General features: G+C 51.5%; 1 protein-coding gene across 2 annotated transcripts; it reads left to right on the forward strand.

Moving 5' to 3' along the window:
• The first annotated feature begins 405 nt into the window (after positions 1 to 405).
• SPMIP8 (sperm microtubule inner protein 8) lies at positions 406 to 14,745 on the forward strand. 2 transcript variants are annotated; one of them, XM_038008409.2, is made up of 8 exons: positions 406 to 496; positions 1,661 to 1,885; positions 8,031 to 8,092; positions 8,357 to 8,531; positions 8,910 to 8,971; positions 9,107 to 9,252; positions 9,615 to 9,647; positions 11,056 to 14,745. In XM_038008409.2, the coding sequence occupies exons 2-8, from the start codon at positions 1,663 to 1,665 to the stop codon at positions 11,084 to 11,086; spliced, it is 732 nt and encodes a 243-aa protein (XP_037864337.1). In that variant the 5' UTR covers positions 406 to 496; positions 1,661 to 1,662; the 3' UTR covers positions 11,087 to 14,745. The 2 variants fall into 2 exon arrangements, with proteins under 2 accessions (XP_037864337.1, XP_007991679.2); XM_007993488.3 differs by having other exon boundaries at positions 9,188 to 9,252.
• The last annotated feature ends 2,360 nt before the right edge of the window (positions 14,746 to 17,105 follow it).

Consider the following 17,105-nt stretch of genomic DNA (forward strand, 5'->3'; position numbering starts at 1 on the left):
AGATCCTCCTAATGGCAGGTCCTGGAGTCCTTGCCTAACACAGAGGAGAGCCTTGAGGCCCAGAGAGAGGCAGTAATTAGCCCAGGATTACACAGCCTGCAGTGGGCTGAGTAGCCATTTCTGGCCTCCCTTGGCCTGACTACCTCCAGGGAACCACAGCTCCCCATCTGACATTTCCCAAGATACCTGGCCTGTGCTGAGGTCTGGGAGACCACAGCCTTCAGGAAGGCTGGAAGGAAGTGGCCAGAGCACAGGAATTCTGGCACAAGCTCTTCTTAGAGCCTGTAGTTGCCAGGGTTGCTAAGGAGTGGGTGCCTCAGAATCAGGCTGCAATGGGCATTGTCTGTGCATAATGTTCCGTTATTCTGCTGCTGTCCATAATGAGGGACTCATCCACCTCACTTCCTCTTCTGCCCATTGAGCAGTTGAAGAGCTGAAAGTCCTTATAAGCCTGTGCACCTGGGCCTGGGTCCTACAGATAAGGTAGCTGCTATTGGTGAGTCAGAAGCAGGGAGCCCCTTCCTCAGTTCCCCATCTCCGTGATCCCCCTCCCTGTTCCTCCCCAGGCAGTCACATCCCCTAAGGCAGCTTCCCCATGCCTTGTCACCATGTCCCCTCCCTGCTCCTCCATGATCTAAGGTCCTCTCTCCTCCTGCCACCCTAGCTCCCACCTCCACCTCTCACCTCTAAATCAGGGTCAGGAAGAAAGCAAGCTGCCTCAACAAATTCTCACTAAAGTGTAAATGACTGAAAGGCCCCTGGGACTATCTGCTTTTTAAAGGGAGGCACTGGGTATCCAGTAATGCTTTTCTAGTTCAAATATATCATGTTGCTCCCATTCCTGAAAATATTTCTGAGTCAATCTGTAGAATTTTGGGTAAATACCTTAGCTAAAGCTAACTATCCACCCAGAGGCATACAGCAAACTGAGCTACATTCTGAACCCACTTGCTGCTGCACTTTCCTGCTCATTATTTAAGAGTAGACTCACCAGGCACAGTGGCTCACACCTGTAATCCCAGGACTTTGAGAGGCTGAGGCAGGTGGATCACTTGAGGTCAGGAGTTCGAGACCATCCTGGCCAACACGGTGAAACCCTGTCTCTACTAAAAATACAAAAACTAGCTGGATGTGGTGGTGGATGCCTGTAATCCCAGTTCCTCAGGAGGCTGAGTCAGGAGAATCACTTGAACCTGGGAGACAGAGGTTGCAGTGACCCAAGATGGTGCCACTGCACTTCAGTCTGAGCAAGAGAGTGAGGCTCTGTCTAAAAAAAAAAAAAAAAAAAAAATACTAATAGACTCAAATATCACCTCTTTTAGATCATTCCTTGAATGTCCCAACCCCAGCCTCCCCAGAAATACACACTTTGTACTGACCTCCCTTACAGCCATGGCACAATGTGTGTGTGTGTGTGTGCGCGCGTGTGTGTGTGTGTGTGTTGAGAGGGGAGTGGGAGGGTTGTCTCTGTTGTCTTCTGTTATCTGAATGTTCCTGCCACCTCATGCTGAGCTCCGGAAAAATGGCCTGGCACACAGTAGGTGCTAAATAAATGTTTGCCAAGTAGACATCGGCACTGGCCAAGATTGTTTTCACGCAGAGAAGGGTGTCTGGCTGGCATGAGCCCAGGGTGAGCCCCTTAGAACCCTCTGCCCCCCAGCTATGGCCCGCATCATCGACCTGGTGCCCTGGGACGATGGCTCCACACATGTGTATGCCTCCCCGGCCATCCTGCTTCCTGTGGAGCGGCGGCGCAACCAGCTGGCGGGCGTGAAGCAGCAGCTCTACCACCCAGCCCTGCCCACCCTGCGCCACATGGACAGGGACACCGTCAAGGCCTGCCTTCCTGATGAGCACTGCCAGTCCACCACGTACTACCACAAAGGTCAGGCCACCAGTGCAGGATCCCCTTTGGGGAAGGGGCAGGTGGTTTCAAGAAAGAGGGTGACAGATGCAAGGATGAAAGAGGCCAGTCCCAGCTCTGCTGTTCCCTGCCCAGGACACTTCGACCAGGTCTGAGCCTCTGTTTACTGCTCAGTACAATGAGGATAATGACAAGGCCTGCCTTGAAGGGTTGTTGTGGGGTTAGAAGGAGATAAGGTGCAAAAAGCACTTAGAGGCTGGGAGCAGTGGCTCACACCTACAATCCCAGCACTTTGGGAGGCCAAGGCAGGCAGATGACCTGAGGTCAGGAGTTCGAGACCAGCCTGGCCAACATGGTGAAACCCCGTCTCTACTAAAAATACAAAATTAACCAGGCGTGGTGGCAGGCGCCTGTAATCCCAGCTACTCAGGAGGCTGAGGCATGAGAATCGCTTAAACCTGGGAGGTGGAGGTTGCAGTGAGCTGAGATCATGCCACTGCACTCCAACCTGGGTGACAAGAGTGAGTCTCCATCTCGAAAAAATAAGCACTTAGAGTAGTGCCTGACACATAATCTGTGCTCAAAAAGTGTTGCTGATGCCATTGTTGTTATTGTTGTTTTGTTTTGTTTTGTTTTTTGAAGGCAGTGTCTTACTCTGTTGCCCAGGCTGGAGTCAGTGGCATGATCACAGCTCAATGCACCCTCGACCTCCCAGGCTCAAGTGATCCTCCCATCTCAGCCTCCTGAGTAGCTGGGACCACAGACACATGCCACCATGCCCAGCTAATTTTAAAAAATTATTTGTAGAGACAGGGTCTCCCTATGTCGCCTAGCCTGGTCTCAACTCCTGGGCTCAAACGATGCTCCTGCCTCGGCCTCCCAAAGTGCTGAGATTACATGCGTGAGCCACTGTGCCTAGCCTGTTGTAATGAATGGAGAGAGAACTGGGCGGAGGTTGGCAGGTGCAGTGGTAGGAGTCATAACAGTATAACAGTAACAACTTCTGCCCAAGCATCTCTGTATGTGGGAAAGAAAGAGAAAGACCCCTCCTCACAGCCCCCATGCAGGAGAGGAGAACATGTGGGCCTTCAGGGCAAAAGAGCCCCACAGGCCTAGTGAATAACCCTGCATGAACTGGGGAGCTTGCATGTGGAGGGATTTAGAAGGTATTTAGCAGATAAAGTCAACAAGAGTAGGTGCAGGCAGGGCGGGGTAGGAGGCGGAACAGGGGGAGTGCAGGCCCATACCTAGGCTCCAGCTTGGGTGACAGGTGGGCTGAGGGTGTCAGAGACCACACGGAGATCGCCAGAGTTGCCACACGGGTCCTGATGGGAAACACAAATGAGGGAAGTGGGTGGGGAGGCCGTGGGGGAAGAAAATTCCACAGGGAAATGGGACACCCACACCTGCCCTGTTTAAACAGTAGCCATGGGGCTCCCTGCAGACTGTGCTATGTTGGAGGGGCCAGCCAGGTTACCAGTTCTTCCAATTTCCTGCTCTGAGAGAAGCCACGAATCTAGATTTTTAAAAGAAAGCTCTGATATAGATATGTATTTTGTTGTAAGCATATGCTTTAAATAAAAGTAATAGTCACAACTTCAAAACTCAAAATGCTGTAACAATATGCACAGCAACAAGTTTCACTCCCATCACCTCCCATACAGGTAACCCCCCACATTCTTAGTTTCTGATGTCTCTCCCTGGTTTACTAATGGGAATATAAACACATGTTATTTTGCTCCCCAATTTTTTATTACTGTTAACTGAACAATCAGAAATTTATAAATTTAGGCAGGCACAGTGGCTCACGCCTGTAATCCCAGCACTTTGGGAGGCCGAGCCAGGCAGATCACTTGAGGTCAGGAGTTCAAGACCAGCCTGGCCAACATGGTGAAACCCCCGGCTTTACTAAAAATACAAAAATTAGCCTGGCAGTGTGGCAGGTGCCTATAATCCCAGCTACTCAGGAGGTTGAGGCAGGAGAATCGCTTGAACCCGGAAGGCAGAGGTTGCAATGAGCCGATGGAGCCACTGCACTCCAGCCTGGATGACAGAGCGAGACTCCATCTTCAAAAAATAAAATAAATGTTTAAGTTTAGAAAAGGAGACTTTATTTCTTATAAGGGGTTATAGCTGCAAGGTGGCCATCCCACAGGCTGGAAATTGTGCCTCCAGCTGAAGCCCAAAGATGGGCATGTCAAAGGAGGAGGGGTTGGGTACGAGCTTTATGTTCAAAGGGTTGGCTAAATATACATATTCAACAGGTTACAGGAGGAGCTATAAATATTCATGAAGATAGTACTGACATGGGCATAATGAACAAACTTGCATGTAATATACAACCCATGTTGGCTTTGAGGTGGAGACTTAACCTTTAAATGTATTACAATTAGGCCCTATATGACAAAAGATCTTTTCAGGACGCAAAGCTCAGCAAGTGAGCAGCCTCTGTCCACGGTTGGTGGTCTTCTCATCTGGAGAAAGTTACTGAAATCAGCCTCATATGCACTCACAGGCATAGCTGTGGCTGGTGGATCAGGGGGTCAGCATCTGTGAGCTGTATGAGTTGTAATTGTTTTAATATTGCTTATCTCAAAGCCAGTGCTAGAGAAAAAGAAAAACCTCGTGGCAATTAAAACATAGCTTATTTACTTTTTATTTTGTTTTTTAGACAGAGTTTCTCTCCGTCACCCAGGCTAGAGTACAATGTCACAAACATGGCCCATTATAGCCTCGACCTCCCAGGTTCAGGTGATCCTCCCACTTCAGCCTCCTGAGTAACTGGGACTACAGGCACACACCATCATGCCAGGCTATTTTTGTTGTTGTTGTTGTTTGTTTGTTTGTTTTGTGTGGAGACAGGGTTACACTATGTTGCCAGGGCTGGTCTCCAACTTCTGCGCTCAAGTGATCCTCCAGCTTCAGCCTCCTAAAGTGTTGGAATTACAGGCATGAGCTATCACAACCAGCCTGTAGTTTATGCTTTAAGTGTAGGGGTGTGTGACTTAACCCTTGCCTTGCATGGCCTTAGGTCCTGTTAATAATCTGGTATCTTGGCCGGGCACGGAGACTCATGCCTGTAATTCCAGCACTTTGGGAGGCTGAGGCAAGTGGATTACCTAAGGTCAGGAGTTCAAGGCCAGCCTGACCAATATGGTAAAACTCTGTTTCTACTAAAAATACAAAAACTAGCCAGGTGCGGTGGTGTGCGCTTGTAATCCCAGCTACTTGGGAGACTGAGGCAGGAGAATTGCTTGAACCCAGGAGGTGGAGGTTGCAGTGAGCCGAGATCACACCACTGCACTCCAGCCTGGGCAACAGAGTGACACTCCGTCTCAATAATATTAATAATAATAATAATAATAATTTGGCATCTTGTTGCCACAAACAGTCTGTTCTCTCAGTCTTGTAATCTCTCTTTTGAGACGGAGTCTCGCTCTGTCGCCCAGGCTGGAGTGCAGTGGCATGATCTCGGCTCACTGCAACTTCTGCCTCCCGGGTTCAAGTGATTCTCCTGCCTCAGCCTCCTGAGTAGCTATATGGGACTACAGGCGTGTGCCACCATGCCCAGCTGATTTTTGTATTTTTAGTAGACATGGGGTTTCACCCTGTTGGCCAGGCTGGTCTCAAAATCCTGACCTCAAGTGACTGGCCTCCAAAACCACTGGGATTACAGGCGTAGCCACCGCACCTGGCCTTGTGATTGCTAGTTTAACATTAATGTTCGTCATTTATTGACGAGCCACAAAAAGGCAGGGGTAGGATGAAGCATGTCTGACCTCCTGTCCCATTATGGCTGGGAACTCAGTTTTTTAAGGTTTTGGGGGGTCCCCTTAGCCAAGAGGGGGTTCCACTCAGTCAATACATTGGGGAGACCTCAGGATTTTATTCTTAGTTTACATTATAAACATTTTCAAATGGAGAAAAGTTGCAAGAATATTACTATGAGTACCCACCACCTTCCGCCTGCTTCAGTTGATTTTTTGCCATATTTTTGCTTCTCTCGCCCTCTCTCTTACATTCTTGGACACCCTTTAGCAAGCAGCTCCCAATGACAAAAACATCCTTCTGCATGACACGATACCATTATCACACCTAGGAAACTTAACAATACTTCTACAACATCTAATATCCAGACCATATTAAAATCTCCCCAACTGACCCCAAATATGTCTTTTATGGCTTTAAAATGATTTTTTGGAACAAGAATTCAATCTAAGATTATGTATTTCAGTTACTTGTTATGTCTTTCATCTTAGTCTAAAACAGTCCACCCGGTTTCCATTGCCCACCATCATACTGACTTTTTAAAGAGTCTCCAAGTTGTGTTGCAGACAGTCCCATATGGTGAATTTGAGCCACTGTTTCCTTATGGTGTTTCTCACCTTGTTAATCTATTTTCTGTAAACCAGCAGCTAGGTGTAGAGACCTGAATCACCAGGTTAAACACTGCTGGCCGGAATCTTTCACAGGCAACAGATGCTATGTTTGCCATAATGCTGCAGCAGGAGGCACAGAATTTCATTATCACATTATTTGTGATGCTAAGCTTGATGATTTGGTTGAGGTGATGACCTGAATATATATTCTCTGTTTCCAAGAGTCTATGTTTAGTCTACTGTTTTAAAGCAAACAGTAGGCTGGGCGCGGTGGCTCACGCTTGTGATCCCAGCACTTCGCGAGGCTGAGGTGGACAGATCACAGGTCAGGAATTGGAGACCAGCCCGGCCAACATGGTGAAACCCCGTCTCTACTAAAAATACAAAAATTAGCCAGGCATGGTGGCACGCACCTGTAATCCCAGCTACTCGGGAGGCTGAGGCATGAGAATCGCTTGAACCTGGGAGGCAGAGGTTGCAGTGAGCCGAGACTGTACCATTCCACTCCAGCCTGGGCGACAGAGCGAGACTCCGTCTCAAAAAAAAATTTTTTTTAAGCAAATGGCAGCATATTGTATATACCCTTCTGCACCTTGGAGTCCTTGTATAGAGAAATTCTTCAACTTGTTCATTTATTTATTAAAGACAAGGTCTCACTATGCCACCCAGGCTGGAGTGCAGTGGAGTGCAGCCCTTAAACTCCTGGGCCCAAGCAATCCTCCTGCCTCAGCTTCCCGAGTAGCTGAGACTACAGGCTTGAGCCACCATACCTGGCATTTTTTGTGTGTCTTGATTTCTAGGCACTCTTTCAATATTAAGGAATATTAATATTAATGTCTGTAAAATAAGTGGAAATATTTTTTCAATTTGTTTTTTGACATTTGTTTTTGCCATGTAGAAGTTTATTTTTATGTATTTAAATTATCAATCTTTTCTTTAATGCTTCTGGATTTTTAATTAAAATTATTAAGGCCTTTCCATCCCAAGGTTATAAAAGAATTTGCCCATGTTCATTTTTTACATTGGAATCTTCGGAGTTTTATTCTGTGGCAAGGGGTGAGATGTGATTACTATTTTATCTTAGATTTTTTTAAGTTGTCAAATTAAAAAAAAAAACGTAAGAGAGTCTTGCTCTGTTGCCCATACTGGAGAGCAGTGGCCAATCTCAGCTCACTGCAACCTCCACCTCCTGGATTCCAGTGATCCTCCTGCCTTAACCTCCCTAGTAGCTGGGACTACAGTCATGTGCCACCACGCTCAACTAATTTTTTGTATTTTTGGTAGAGATAGGGTTTCACCTTGTTACCCAGGCTGGTCTCGAACTCCTGAGCTCAAGTGATCCACCTGCATCAGCCTCCCAAAGTGCTGGGATTACAAGTGTGAGCTACCGTGCCCAGCCTTTTTTCTTTTTTTGAGACAGGATCTTGCTCTGTCACCCAGGTGGAAGTGCAGTGGCATGATCACTGAAGCCTCGACCTCCTGGACTCAAGTGATCCTCCTGCCTCAGCCTCCCGAGTACCCGGGATTACAGGCACTCCACACCACGCCCGGCTAATTTTTGTATTTTCAGTGGAGATGGGGTTTCACCATGTTAGCCAGTCTGGTCTGGAACTCCTGACCTCAAGTGATTCACCCACCTCGGCCTCCCAAAGTGCTGGGATTACAGGTGTGGGCCATCGTGCCTGGCCTCAAAAAAATTTTAAAGTACAGTGTGGGCCAAAGTTCTTCTATGACCTCTGACCACTGGTGAAGGAGACACCTCTTCTCCCTTTCTCTTGTTTCAACAGATGAGTTTGACAACGCCCATTTTACACTCCTTGGGGTCCCCAACAAACCCCTGCAGTGTTTGGTGAGTGTCCTTTGCCCTGCCCTTGGGTAGCTAAGGGGCACCAGCCCCAAGCACCTCTGGTCCTGGGATCTACTCCCCGAGGACCTCCTCAGGTGCCTGCTTGGGACTCTCCACATCACCGCATCCGGGTTCCCGACTTCGGGCGCAACCTCGGTCCAATGCACCGGGCCAGTTGTCAGCTGAGGCCTTTGGGATGGACTGGGATGGCTTCCCTAGGCTCCTGCGGCTACTGCTGCGCGGGCCTGACCCCCGTGGCCCTGTCAGGACATCACCGCGACAGGCCAGAAGCTCCGCAACAGGTACCACGAGGGAAAGCTGGCGCCCATCGCGCCGGGCATCAACCGAGTGGACTGGCCCTGCTTCACGCGCGCCATCGAGGACTGGTCCCACTTCGTGTCCTCGGCCGGGGAGTTCAAGCTGCCTTGCCTGAGCAAGCGAGGTCAGTCTACGTACGGGCCGCTAAAGGAACTGCAGGGCAGGTGGGCCGCGGGGCTGGAGCAGGGAGCGTGGACTGCGCACAGGAACGTAGGCGGTGGGCCAGGCAGAGACAGGGCGGGGCCGCTGGGGTGCAGTGGTGGCACTTGCGGTGGGTGGGGCCGAGACGTGCGCGCGGATCTGGAAGCAGGACTGCCCACGAGGAGGGGGCGGAGCCAGGCAGAGCCGTCGGGGTGGGGGCTTTGCCCTGCTGGGCAGCGGAGGCGGGACCTGTTTTCTGAACATGTGTGGATGGGGCGGGATTGTGGGCGGGGCTTAGGTAAGGAGGCGGGGCTTGTCCTGGGGAGCGGATGAGCGCTCGAGGGGGACTCTCTGTTCGCAGTGGAGGGTCTCAGCAGCTACGCGGTGAGGTACTTGAAGCCGGACGTGACCCAGAGCTGGCGGGTAGGGAGCGCTGCGCGCAGACCCGTCCCTGGGTGGGGAGAGGGGGGTCCTGGTGGGGAGCGGCTTAAGCCGGTCGTTGAGGCGGGGAGGAGACCCAGAGCAGGACCTCCCAGTCTCCAGGGCCACGGTCTCTAGCAGGAAGCCCTGTGTGGGGCGTGGGCAGGGCATCCGTGCTCCTCCGACTCACCGCGCCCCTATCCCTGCTGCCCGCCTCAGTACTGCCTCAACCAGAACCCCAGCCTGGACCGCTACGGACAGAAGCCCCTGCCTTTCGACTCCCTGTAAGTGACGCCACGCGCCCCGGGACCCCATATCCGGAGGAGGGAGGATGAGGTCTGGGCCGCTTTCCTAGCGCACACGCAATGACCCTTGAAAATGTGAGAACTGGGAGAAATTGGCTCCAATACACCAGAAACAAATTACAATTTCAAATGAATACACGTGTAATTCCTACTAAACGGAGCACCTTGCCCTCCCTGACAACTCCACCCTTGCGGAGTGGAGGCGTTTGCATTGGGTGTAGGCGCCCTGGAACCCTTCAGGAGGGATGGCGGGGAGAGGGGGTGGCTCCCGAGGTCTAGCGAGGCGCCCAGAGAGGGTCGCCCCTTCCCATCTCGGGTTCACCCGCTCCGTTCTTTCCCAGGAACACTTTCCGAAGCTTCGGCTCCAGCTACAGGTAGGGGAACGGTCCTGTCCCGCCCCACAGCCAACCACGTTCCCATCCGACTGCTGGGGACAGCCTCGGGGCTCCCCGACTCTGAGACCCCCCTGCCCCGGCGAGGCCTGGCGAGGAGGAGGTGCCCTCCTGGGAGGGCGCAAGCTGCTTCGCTCTGGAGAGATCGCCCCTGGCAAATGTGCAGCCCACTGGGGTGGGGATAGACGCGGGGGGGGGGGGGTCCATATCCCACCAGGTTTGACTGGAGGAGGCCAAAAGGATGGGGCGGGGGTGTTACCTGGAAGGAGAGAAAACAGACAAATAAACACGAGGGAGAGCCAAGAATCTGCCTTTTTGGGTGCGGAGAGGCCCTAAGGGAGGGGGCTAAGTGGTGTCCCCGGCAGGGTCGTCGCACAAGTAAAGGCTTGGAGATAAGAACAAGAACGGAGGCTGCAAGATATTCAGACATTTTCGTAACTGAGCCATCTCTCACCTTCCTCGCCCCACTTTGTACACTCCAGCAAGACTAGACTCCCCCGAAACGCAGCAGGACAAGCACTCTTCACACCTTTGCCTGTGCTGTTTTAGCGCCCAGATGGTCCTTCCTCCTCTGCCTGAAAAACTTCGTGCCTTTCTTTCCCCGCGCCCCGCCCCCCCCCCCCCCCCCCCCCCAAATCTAGCTCTGTCGCCCAGGCTGGAGTGCAATGGCGCCATCTCAGCTCACTGCAACCTCTGCCTCCCCGGTTCAAGCATTCTTCTGACTCAGCTTTCTGAGTAGCTGGGATTATAGGCTAGGGCCACGAAGCCCGGCTAATTTTTGTATTTTTAGTAAAGATGAGGTTTCACCATATTGGTCAGGCTGATCTGGTGATCCACCTGCCTTGGCCTCCCAAAGTGCTGGGATTACAGGTGTGAGCCACTGCACGCGGCCTCTTTCATGCTCTTTAAAGCCCAGCCCAGATGTGCCATCCTCCTTGAAGTTTTCCCCCACCCTCTGCCTCTCCCCACCGGCTCACACTCCGTCCCATTGGTCACTACCTCCGTGTCCATATCTTATAGCACCCAGACTATTGCACTGTCATTATTGGCAGAAACTAGCCTTCCCCTCTCCCACACAGGGGAACGTTTCTGGGTTTTGCTACCATATGATGCCTAACAGAGTAGGTTCACTAAATGATGGAAAAATGGGTGAAGCTGTTCATAGTTAGGAATCAATGGTAGAGAAGGATGAGGCAAAGTCAAAGGAAGGAGGTTAGCTTGAAAGCTAAGGAGGACAGCTGAAAATACAGAAAACAGGGAGCCACTGAAGGCTCCTGAGCCACATAGAGGCTGGCTAGAAGCTGTGTTTTCAGAGCCTAGAGGGGGAAAGCCTGATTTTTCCCCTAGGACACCCTGGAAACCCCCACCTCACCCCTACTTCTCTCCACAGTCGTGTCAACTATCTGACCCCCTGGCATTAATCTCTGGAAAGGAGGCTGACTCCCAGGCTGCCAGACGGTGCCACCTCAGGTCCCCTGGCCAGACCGAGGACTTATGGTGGCACCAGCCATCTCCCCAGGAGTTCAGCCTAACTAGAAATAAACCTAATACTTCCTTAGAGAGACATGCAATTGTCTGTGTGTGTGTGTGTGTGTGTGTGTGTCTTGCAGAGGCTGGGAGAGGTTCAGGACCACAGGATGACAGTATCTTACCCTTGCCTGTCCCCAGCCAACTCCTGAAGAACTGGTGGGGGGTTAGAGAAAAATGTTTGGTGACCTGGTTAGAGAGTCAGGGTGTAAGCCAGAATTAAGGTCCAAGAGCAAGAGATGTGTTCCTGCTCCTTGCCGGCAGCCCCACACCCAAACCCCCTCCATTTCAGATCCTGAATTTAAGCCCTAAAGAGAAAGGGAGGAGGTTAGAAAGCTATTTTTAGGTGCCTTTTTGAAGCTCTTGCCATACCGGTGTGCTCTGGGGGGTTTCCCTGTGCCCAGGGTCGCCCTGAAGGTGTGGGAGCAGGCTGGGGCAAGGGGAGCTGGCCAGGCCTATGGTCTTGATTCTTGTGATGCAACAGAATGTGGAGTCTAAACTTGCCTGAGATGCATGAAGCCACTCAGAGAAGAAAGTTCCCCGCTCTCCAAAGCACCACCAATAAACATGTCATCTAAGCAAAAAGTCATCTGCTCTATCCATGAGGCTTCAGAAATAGCCCTTGTCTACCCACCAACCATCCATTCCAAGCTGCTCCTGTGAAAAGAAGGCATGATGTCCCAGGGACAGTGTGGGGACTCCTGGCCCAGGTCTGGAATAACGCTATCCAGGGGGCTAAGACAGAGCATCTCCAGCAATGGTAAGGGGGTGTATTAGTCTGTTTTCATGCAGCTGATAAAGACACACCCAAGACTGGGAAGAGAAAGAGGTTTAATGGACTCACAGTTCCACATGGCTGGGGAGGCCTCATAATTGTGGTGGAAGGCGAAAGGCACTTCTTACATGGTGGCAGCAAGAGAGAATGAGTGCCAGGCGAAATGGTTTCCCTTATAAAACCATCAGATCTCATGAGACTAATTCACTACCACAAGAACAGTATGGGGGAAATCACCCCCATGATTCAATTATCTCCCACCAGCCCCTCCAACAACATGAAGGAATCACGAGAGCTACAATTCAAGATGAGATTTGGGTGGGGACACAGCCAAACCATATCAGGGGGTTAGGGCTGCCAGCATCTGTGCTTAGCTCCAGGACCTTCCAGGTACCCTACCCCCACCCCACCTGTGGGCAGCTGACAAGCATAGACCCAGATCAGGATCAATAGCTACCAAGCTAACAATCTACCTGTATAGTACTTCTGGTCCTGAAACCTGGGGCTTCAGGGACCCACAGACCTCCTGAAATCATGTACAGAATCATGTGTCCACCTTGGGACTGCACTTGGGAAACCACTGGCAGAGCCACCTGGAGTGTCAGAGTCACGTTCTGTGCCTCTGTCCCCTCCAAATGACTACTCAGAGAAGAGCTGGACTTGCCCAGGGCTCACAGCAGGGATGCTAGAGTTCTGGCCTGGGAGAGGTGGGCCAGCCAGAGAACCCCAGCAGACATGCTGAAGCCTGCCAGATGGAATCAAGTGACTGCGGTGTTTTTCCTGGCCCTGCTTCCTTGTATGACTGGACAAGTCCCTGCCAGCATACAGCCCAGCAAACACTAAAGAGCTTTGCCTGGGCCAGGCCCTTTGCTGGTGCTGGGAGGACACAGACAAGATGCTCTCCCTGCCCTCCCTGCCTTTGAAGTGCTTCCAGCCCAGCAGGCCCAGCCAACGAGAACCTGAAAGTAGAGGTGATCACATGAGTACACACCTAGACCATGTTCTCCCAGCCAAAATCCCATGAATGGCAACCCACACCAGCAATTTAATTAAAGCTTCTTGCCCACTGATTGTACATTTAATCCTGATTTCAATAATATAAATATATTATAAAATATATAAATATAAATACATGTATATATGTAATTAATATATATTTATATAAAATATAAATATTAAAAAGTATGCCTAAGAATAAAGGAAATGCAGAGTAGATAAGCATAAATGAGTCTGCTTTTATGTGTAATTTCTATTTTTAAATGGAAGGCAATGCATTAACCATCTTGCAGACCCCATGAGATGGGTAATTTTAGACCCATTTTACAGATGATGAAATGAACTTCGGAAGGTTAAGTGGCTGGCCCAAGATCTGGTGATTGACAGAGCTAAGAATTGAAGTTGGCCTGCCTGAGCCCCCCACCCCCATCCCCCGCCTGTGGCCACCAGGTTCTACTGCCTGCCTGCTACAGGACAGATCCAAACCAAGAATGGGGAAGAAACCAAAGGGGGCTTCCTGGGGGTGAGGGCATCTGACTAGGGCTCAGAAGGAGGCTAAGATGTCCCATCAGAAAGCTGTCTTGGGGCCAGGCAGGGTGGCTCACACCTGTAATCCCAGCACTTTGAGAGGCCAAGGCAGGCGGACCACCTGAGGCCAGGAGTTCAAGGCCAGCCCGGCCAACATGGCAAACCCCATCTCTACTAAAAATACAAAAATTAGCTGGATGTGGTGTGCATATCTGTAATCCCAGCTACTCTAGAGGCTGAAGCAGGAGAATCACTTGAACCCAGGAGGCAGAGGTTGCAGAGAGCCAAGATCGGGCCACTGCACTCCAGCCTGGGAACAGAGCAAGACTCCATCTAAAAACAAACAAACAAACAAAAACGAGAAAGCTCTCTTGGAGTTGCTGGCAGTGGCAGAATCTGCAGGTTGAGAATCCCACCCGGAGGCCAAAGGCCAGAGGCTGAGAGAGGGAGAGCAGCCCAGCCCAGCCCAGCTGAGGCCACTGTGGCCCAGCATGCTGACACCCCCTCTCAGTCCCAGGGACTCTTTGCTCATCAAAGAGTGTCAGAGCCACATTCTGTGCCACCCAGGGTCCCCTCCAAATGACAACTCAGAGAAGAGCTGGACTTGCCCAGGGCTCACAGCAGGGATGCTAGAGTCCTAGACCACATCGGAAATCTTCCCAGCAGCCATGGCCTTGGGGACAGTCCAGCCTCCATGGCCTGACCCCAATGCACTACTGTGGCCCTTTATCCCAGCATGAACTCCCCTACAGCCTCCTTGCAGTTCCAGAGGCTCTGGGCTTCTGTCTGCCTCCAACCTTTGTTCAAAGCCTTCCTTTCACCAGAAATGCTTTTCCCCCACCTCTTCCTACCCAAATCCCACCCTCCATTCCAGGCAGGCTACTCTCAAGTCCTCCCATCTCCCCCCAGCTCTTCTCTCAAATCACAAAAACAGGGACCATAGCTGTCCTCGGGGCTAATTCACACCCTCTGGCCCACCCTGGGCTCATTCACTGGCTCCTTTTATTCTAACTGGACCTGGGGCTCAGGAATGGGGCCTGCGGTCTTTTCCAGAACCAACACACCAATCAGGACTAAATTAACTACTACAGAGTTATAGCGGTGTCGAGTACAAAATCACCTGAAAAATGATGTCCTAACCCAGGGCCTGGGGCTGGCAATGGGGAGGTTCAGGGATAGGGTGAGGGTCCAAGCTGCAGGCAGGGGTGGGGCAGGGGTCAGGGAGAACTTGTGAACATCATATTTTGTACTAGATATCAGCGGTTTTGACATTTTTTTACTGTACCTTTTGATATGCAAAAACCTCAAAACCGTCTCACCTGAAGTTTGTGCCTTGTGCCCTGTAGCACCTGCTCAGTGCCTGGCAAACAGTAGGTGCTCAGTAATGCTTGTGGATGAACAAAGGCAGGAAGGCAGACCCAGGGTGGGGACAGAGAGATACACAATAAAGAAGGAGCCATCCCCTTGACTCCATTTCATAGCCCTGAGGAAGACTGTGTATTCTGGCTGGAATCTCTGTAGATGAGAAAATCAACAGTGGCCAAGGCTTTTCTAGGAAGCACCACCTTCAAGAAACCAAGAAGCCACCTGCATGAGGATCAGATGTGGAGCTCATGGGAGAGCCTGGCCCTCCTTAGGCTGGGGGGCCTAGGGCCTTTGTGGCACTACTTCTGTACTACTTCTGTACATCTGGGAAGTACACTACTTCTGTACATCTGGGAAGTACACTACTTCTGTACATCTGGGAAGATGGAGCGCAGTGGCTTTGATTGTTCAAGGAGTTGAGAGAGGGCCAGAGGGGTTGGTCACGCCATCTGCCTGCTGCTGAAGAGCTTTTCTACTGCCCTGGCCAGCCCTAGACTGGTCCTGGCTATTGTTCCCGGCTTTCTGGCCAGCAAAGAGTGAGCAGGAGCTCTACATGGCTCAGATCCCACTGCCTCTCCTTCACCTGTGTGCAGGTACCAGGCTCACCTGGCCAGCTCCCACACTTCCAGGCCACTTTCATCACTGCGTGGCTGTGAACAACCCCTGGACTTCCTAAGCATCTGCCCTGCCACCTTATAAGTATGGAATGAGGCTCAGACCTGCTGGCGGATGGGAAAAGGCTTCTGTACAGTGTATGGCAAGGCCGATGGGAGGGCTCTCAGATGGGAGGGCTCTCAGATGGGAGGGCTGGGCTGGCTTGCTCTTGCCTCTGACCTCCCAGCGCTAGTCCTTCTGCGTGGATACTACATGCCAAACATGTCACACAAATCATTCCACTGTGCCCTTACCCTAAACCTCAGAAGACAGCATTATTGACTCCATTTCACAGATGAGGACATTGAGGCTCAGAGAGCTTCAACAGCCGCCCAAAGCCCTGGAACCAATGAGTGGTGAAGCGGGACTCTAGCCAGGGCTGCTGTGGTGCTCTGAACCAGGACACCACACTCAGTCTACTACGGTTCATGAGTACAGGTTCCACCCCCAGAAAGCGGCGTCCTCTCCCCCGTCCCCTGCAGGGCTAAGCACGGAGCAGAGCCAGCGCATGGTGGGAGTTTGGAAAAGCTGTCAGGATGATGGGCTTCCTAAGAATATCCCCTTTGGTGGCCCAGCCTGCCCTGGCACCAACTTCTAGGACCCAGGAGAATGGCCCCCTCCCCTTCCCACTCCTGGTGTCTCTCAGTAGCCAGGGGGAATGACTAACTCCCAAAGAGGAGGCTGTGTCAGTCTCTCCCTCCTCCTTCCTGCTTCCTCCCAGCCCTGGCCATCATCCAGATGTCACCCTCATCCTAAAACACCACACTTCCCATCCTCCCAGTGGTTGGGCCAAAAGGAATGATTAGCCAGAGACTAAAGATACAGCACTAGTTTATATTCCTAGTCACAACATCTGAAGCTCCCCTTTAAGATGTTATGCTTGGCCGGGTACAGTGGCCTGTAATCCCAGCACTTTGGGAGGCTGAGGCGGGTGGATCATTTGAGGTCAGGAGTTCAAGACCAGCCTGGCCAACATGGTGAAAACCTGTCTCTACTAAAAATACAAAAATTAGCCAGGCGTGGTGGCATGTGCCTGTAGTTCCAGCTATTCCGGAGGCTGAGGCAGGAGAATCACTTGACCCTGGGAGGCGGAGGTTGAAGTGAGCTGAGATTGCGCCACTGCAATCCGACCTGGGTGACAGAGGGAGACTCGGTCTAAAAAAAAAAAAAACAAAAAAAACTGCTGTGCTGTAAGAGGAGACACTCATCAGGTTTGGGAAACAGGAAATTGGCTGTCCTGTAGGTCAGCATTCCTGGGCCTATTGGTGGGAGAACTACCTGTATGGCCAGGTGCAGTGAGCAACTGCTTAAGCCGGTTTGTGCTGTTTCTGCCACTTACAACCAAGAGAGGCTAGTCGGAGATACCAGAGGGGAACAGGCTGGAGGCCAGGAGGGGCAGGGAAGGGAAAATGGGCCATGGGTTGATCCTGTCGCTTTCCCAGAATCAGAGCACCAGGCCTGCTGGTGGGGCACTGAGATGGGGAACTGAGGCCTGAGAGAGGGGCAGACAGAGGCCTCAGGCCATGTGTTACCAAAGGGCCTGGCCTTGAACCCAAACATCTGGGCTCCCAGACCAGGGCCCCATTGACTCCCCT

The sequence above is a fragment of the Chlorocebus sabaeus genome, chromosome 5, assembly GCF_047675955.1.
Source record: "Chlorocebus sabaeus isolate Y175 chromosome 5, mChlSab1.0.hap1, whole genome shotgun sequence".
In the NCBI taxonomy this organism is placed as follows: Eukaryota; Metazoa; Chordata; class Mammalia; order Primates; family Cercopithecidae; genus Chlorocebus; species Chlorocebus sabaeus.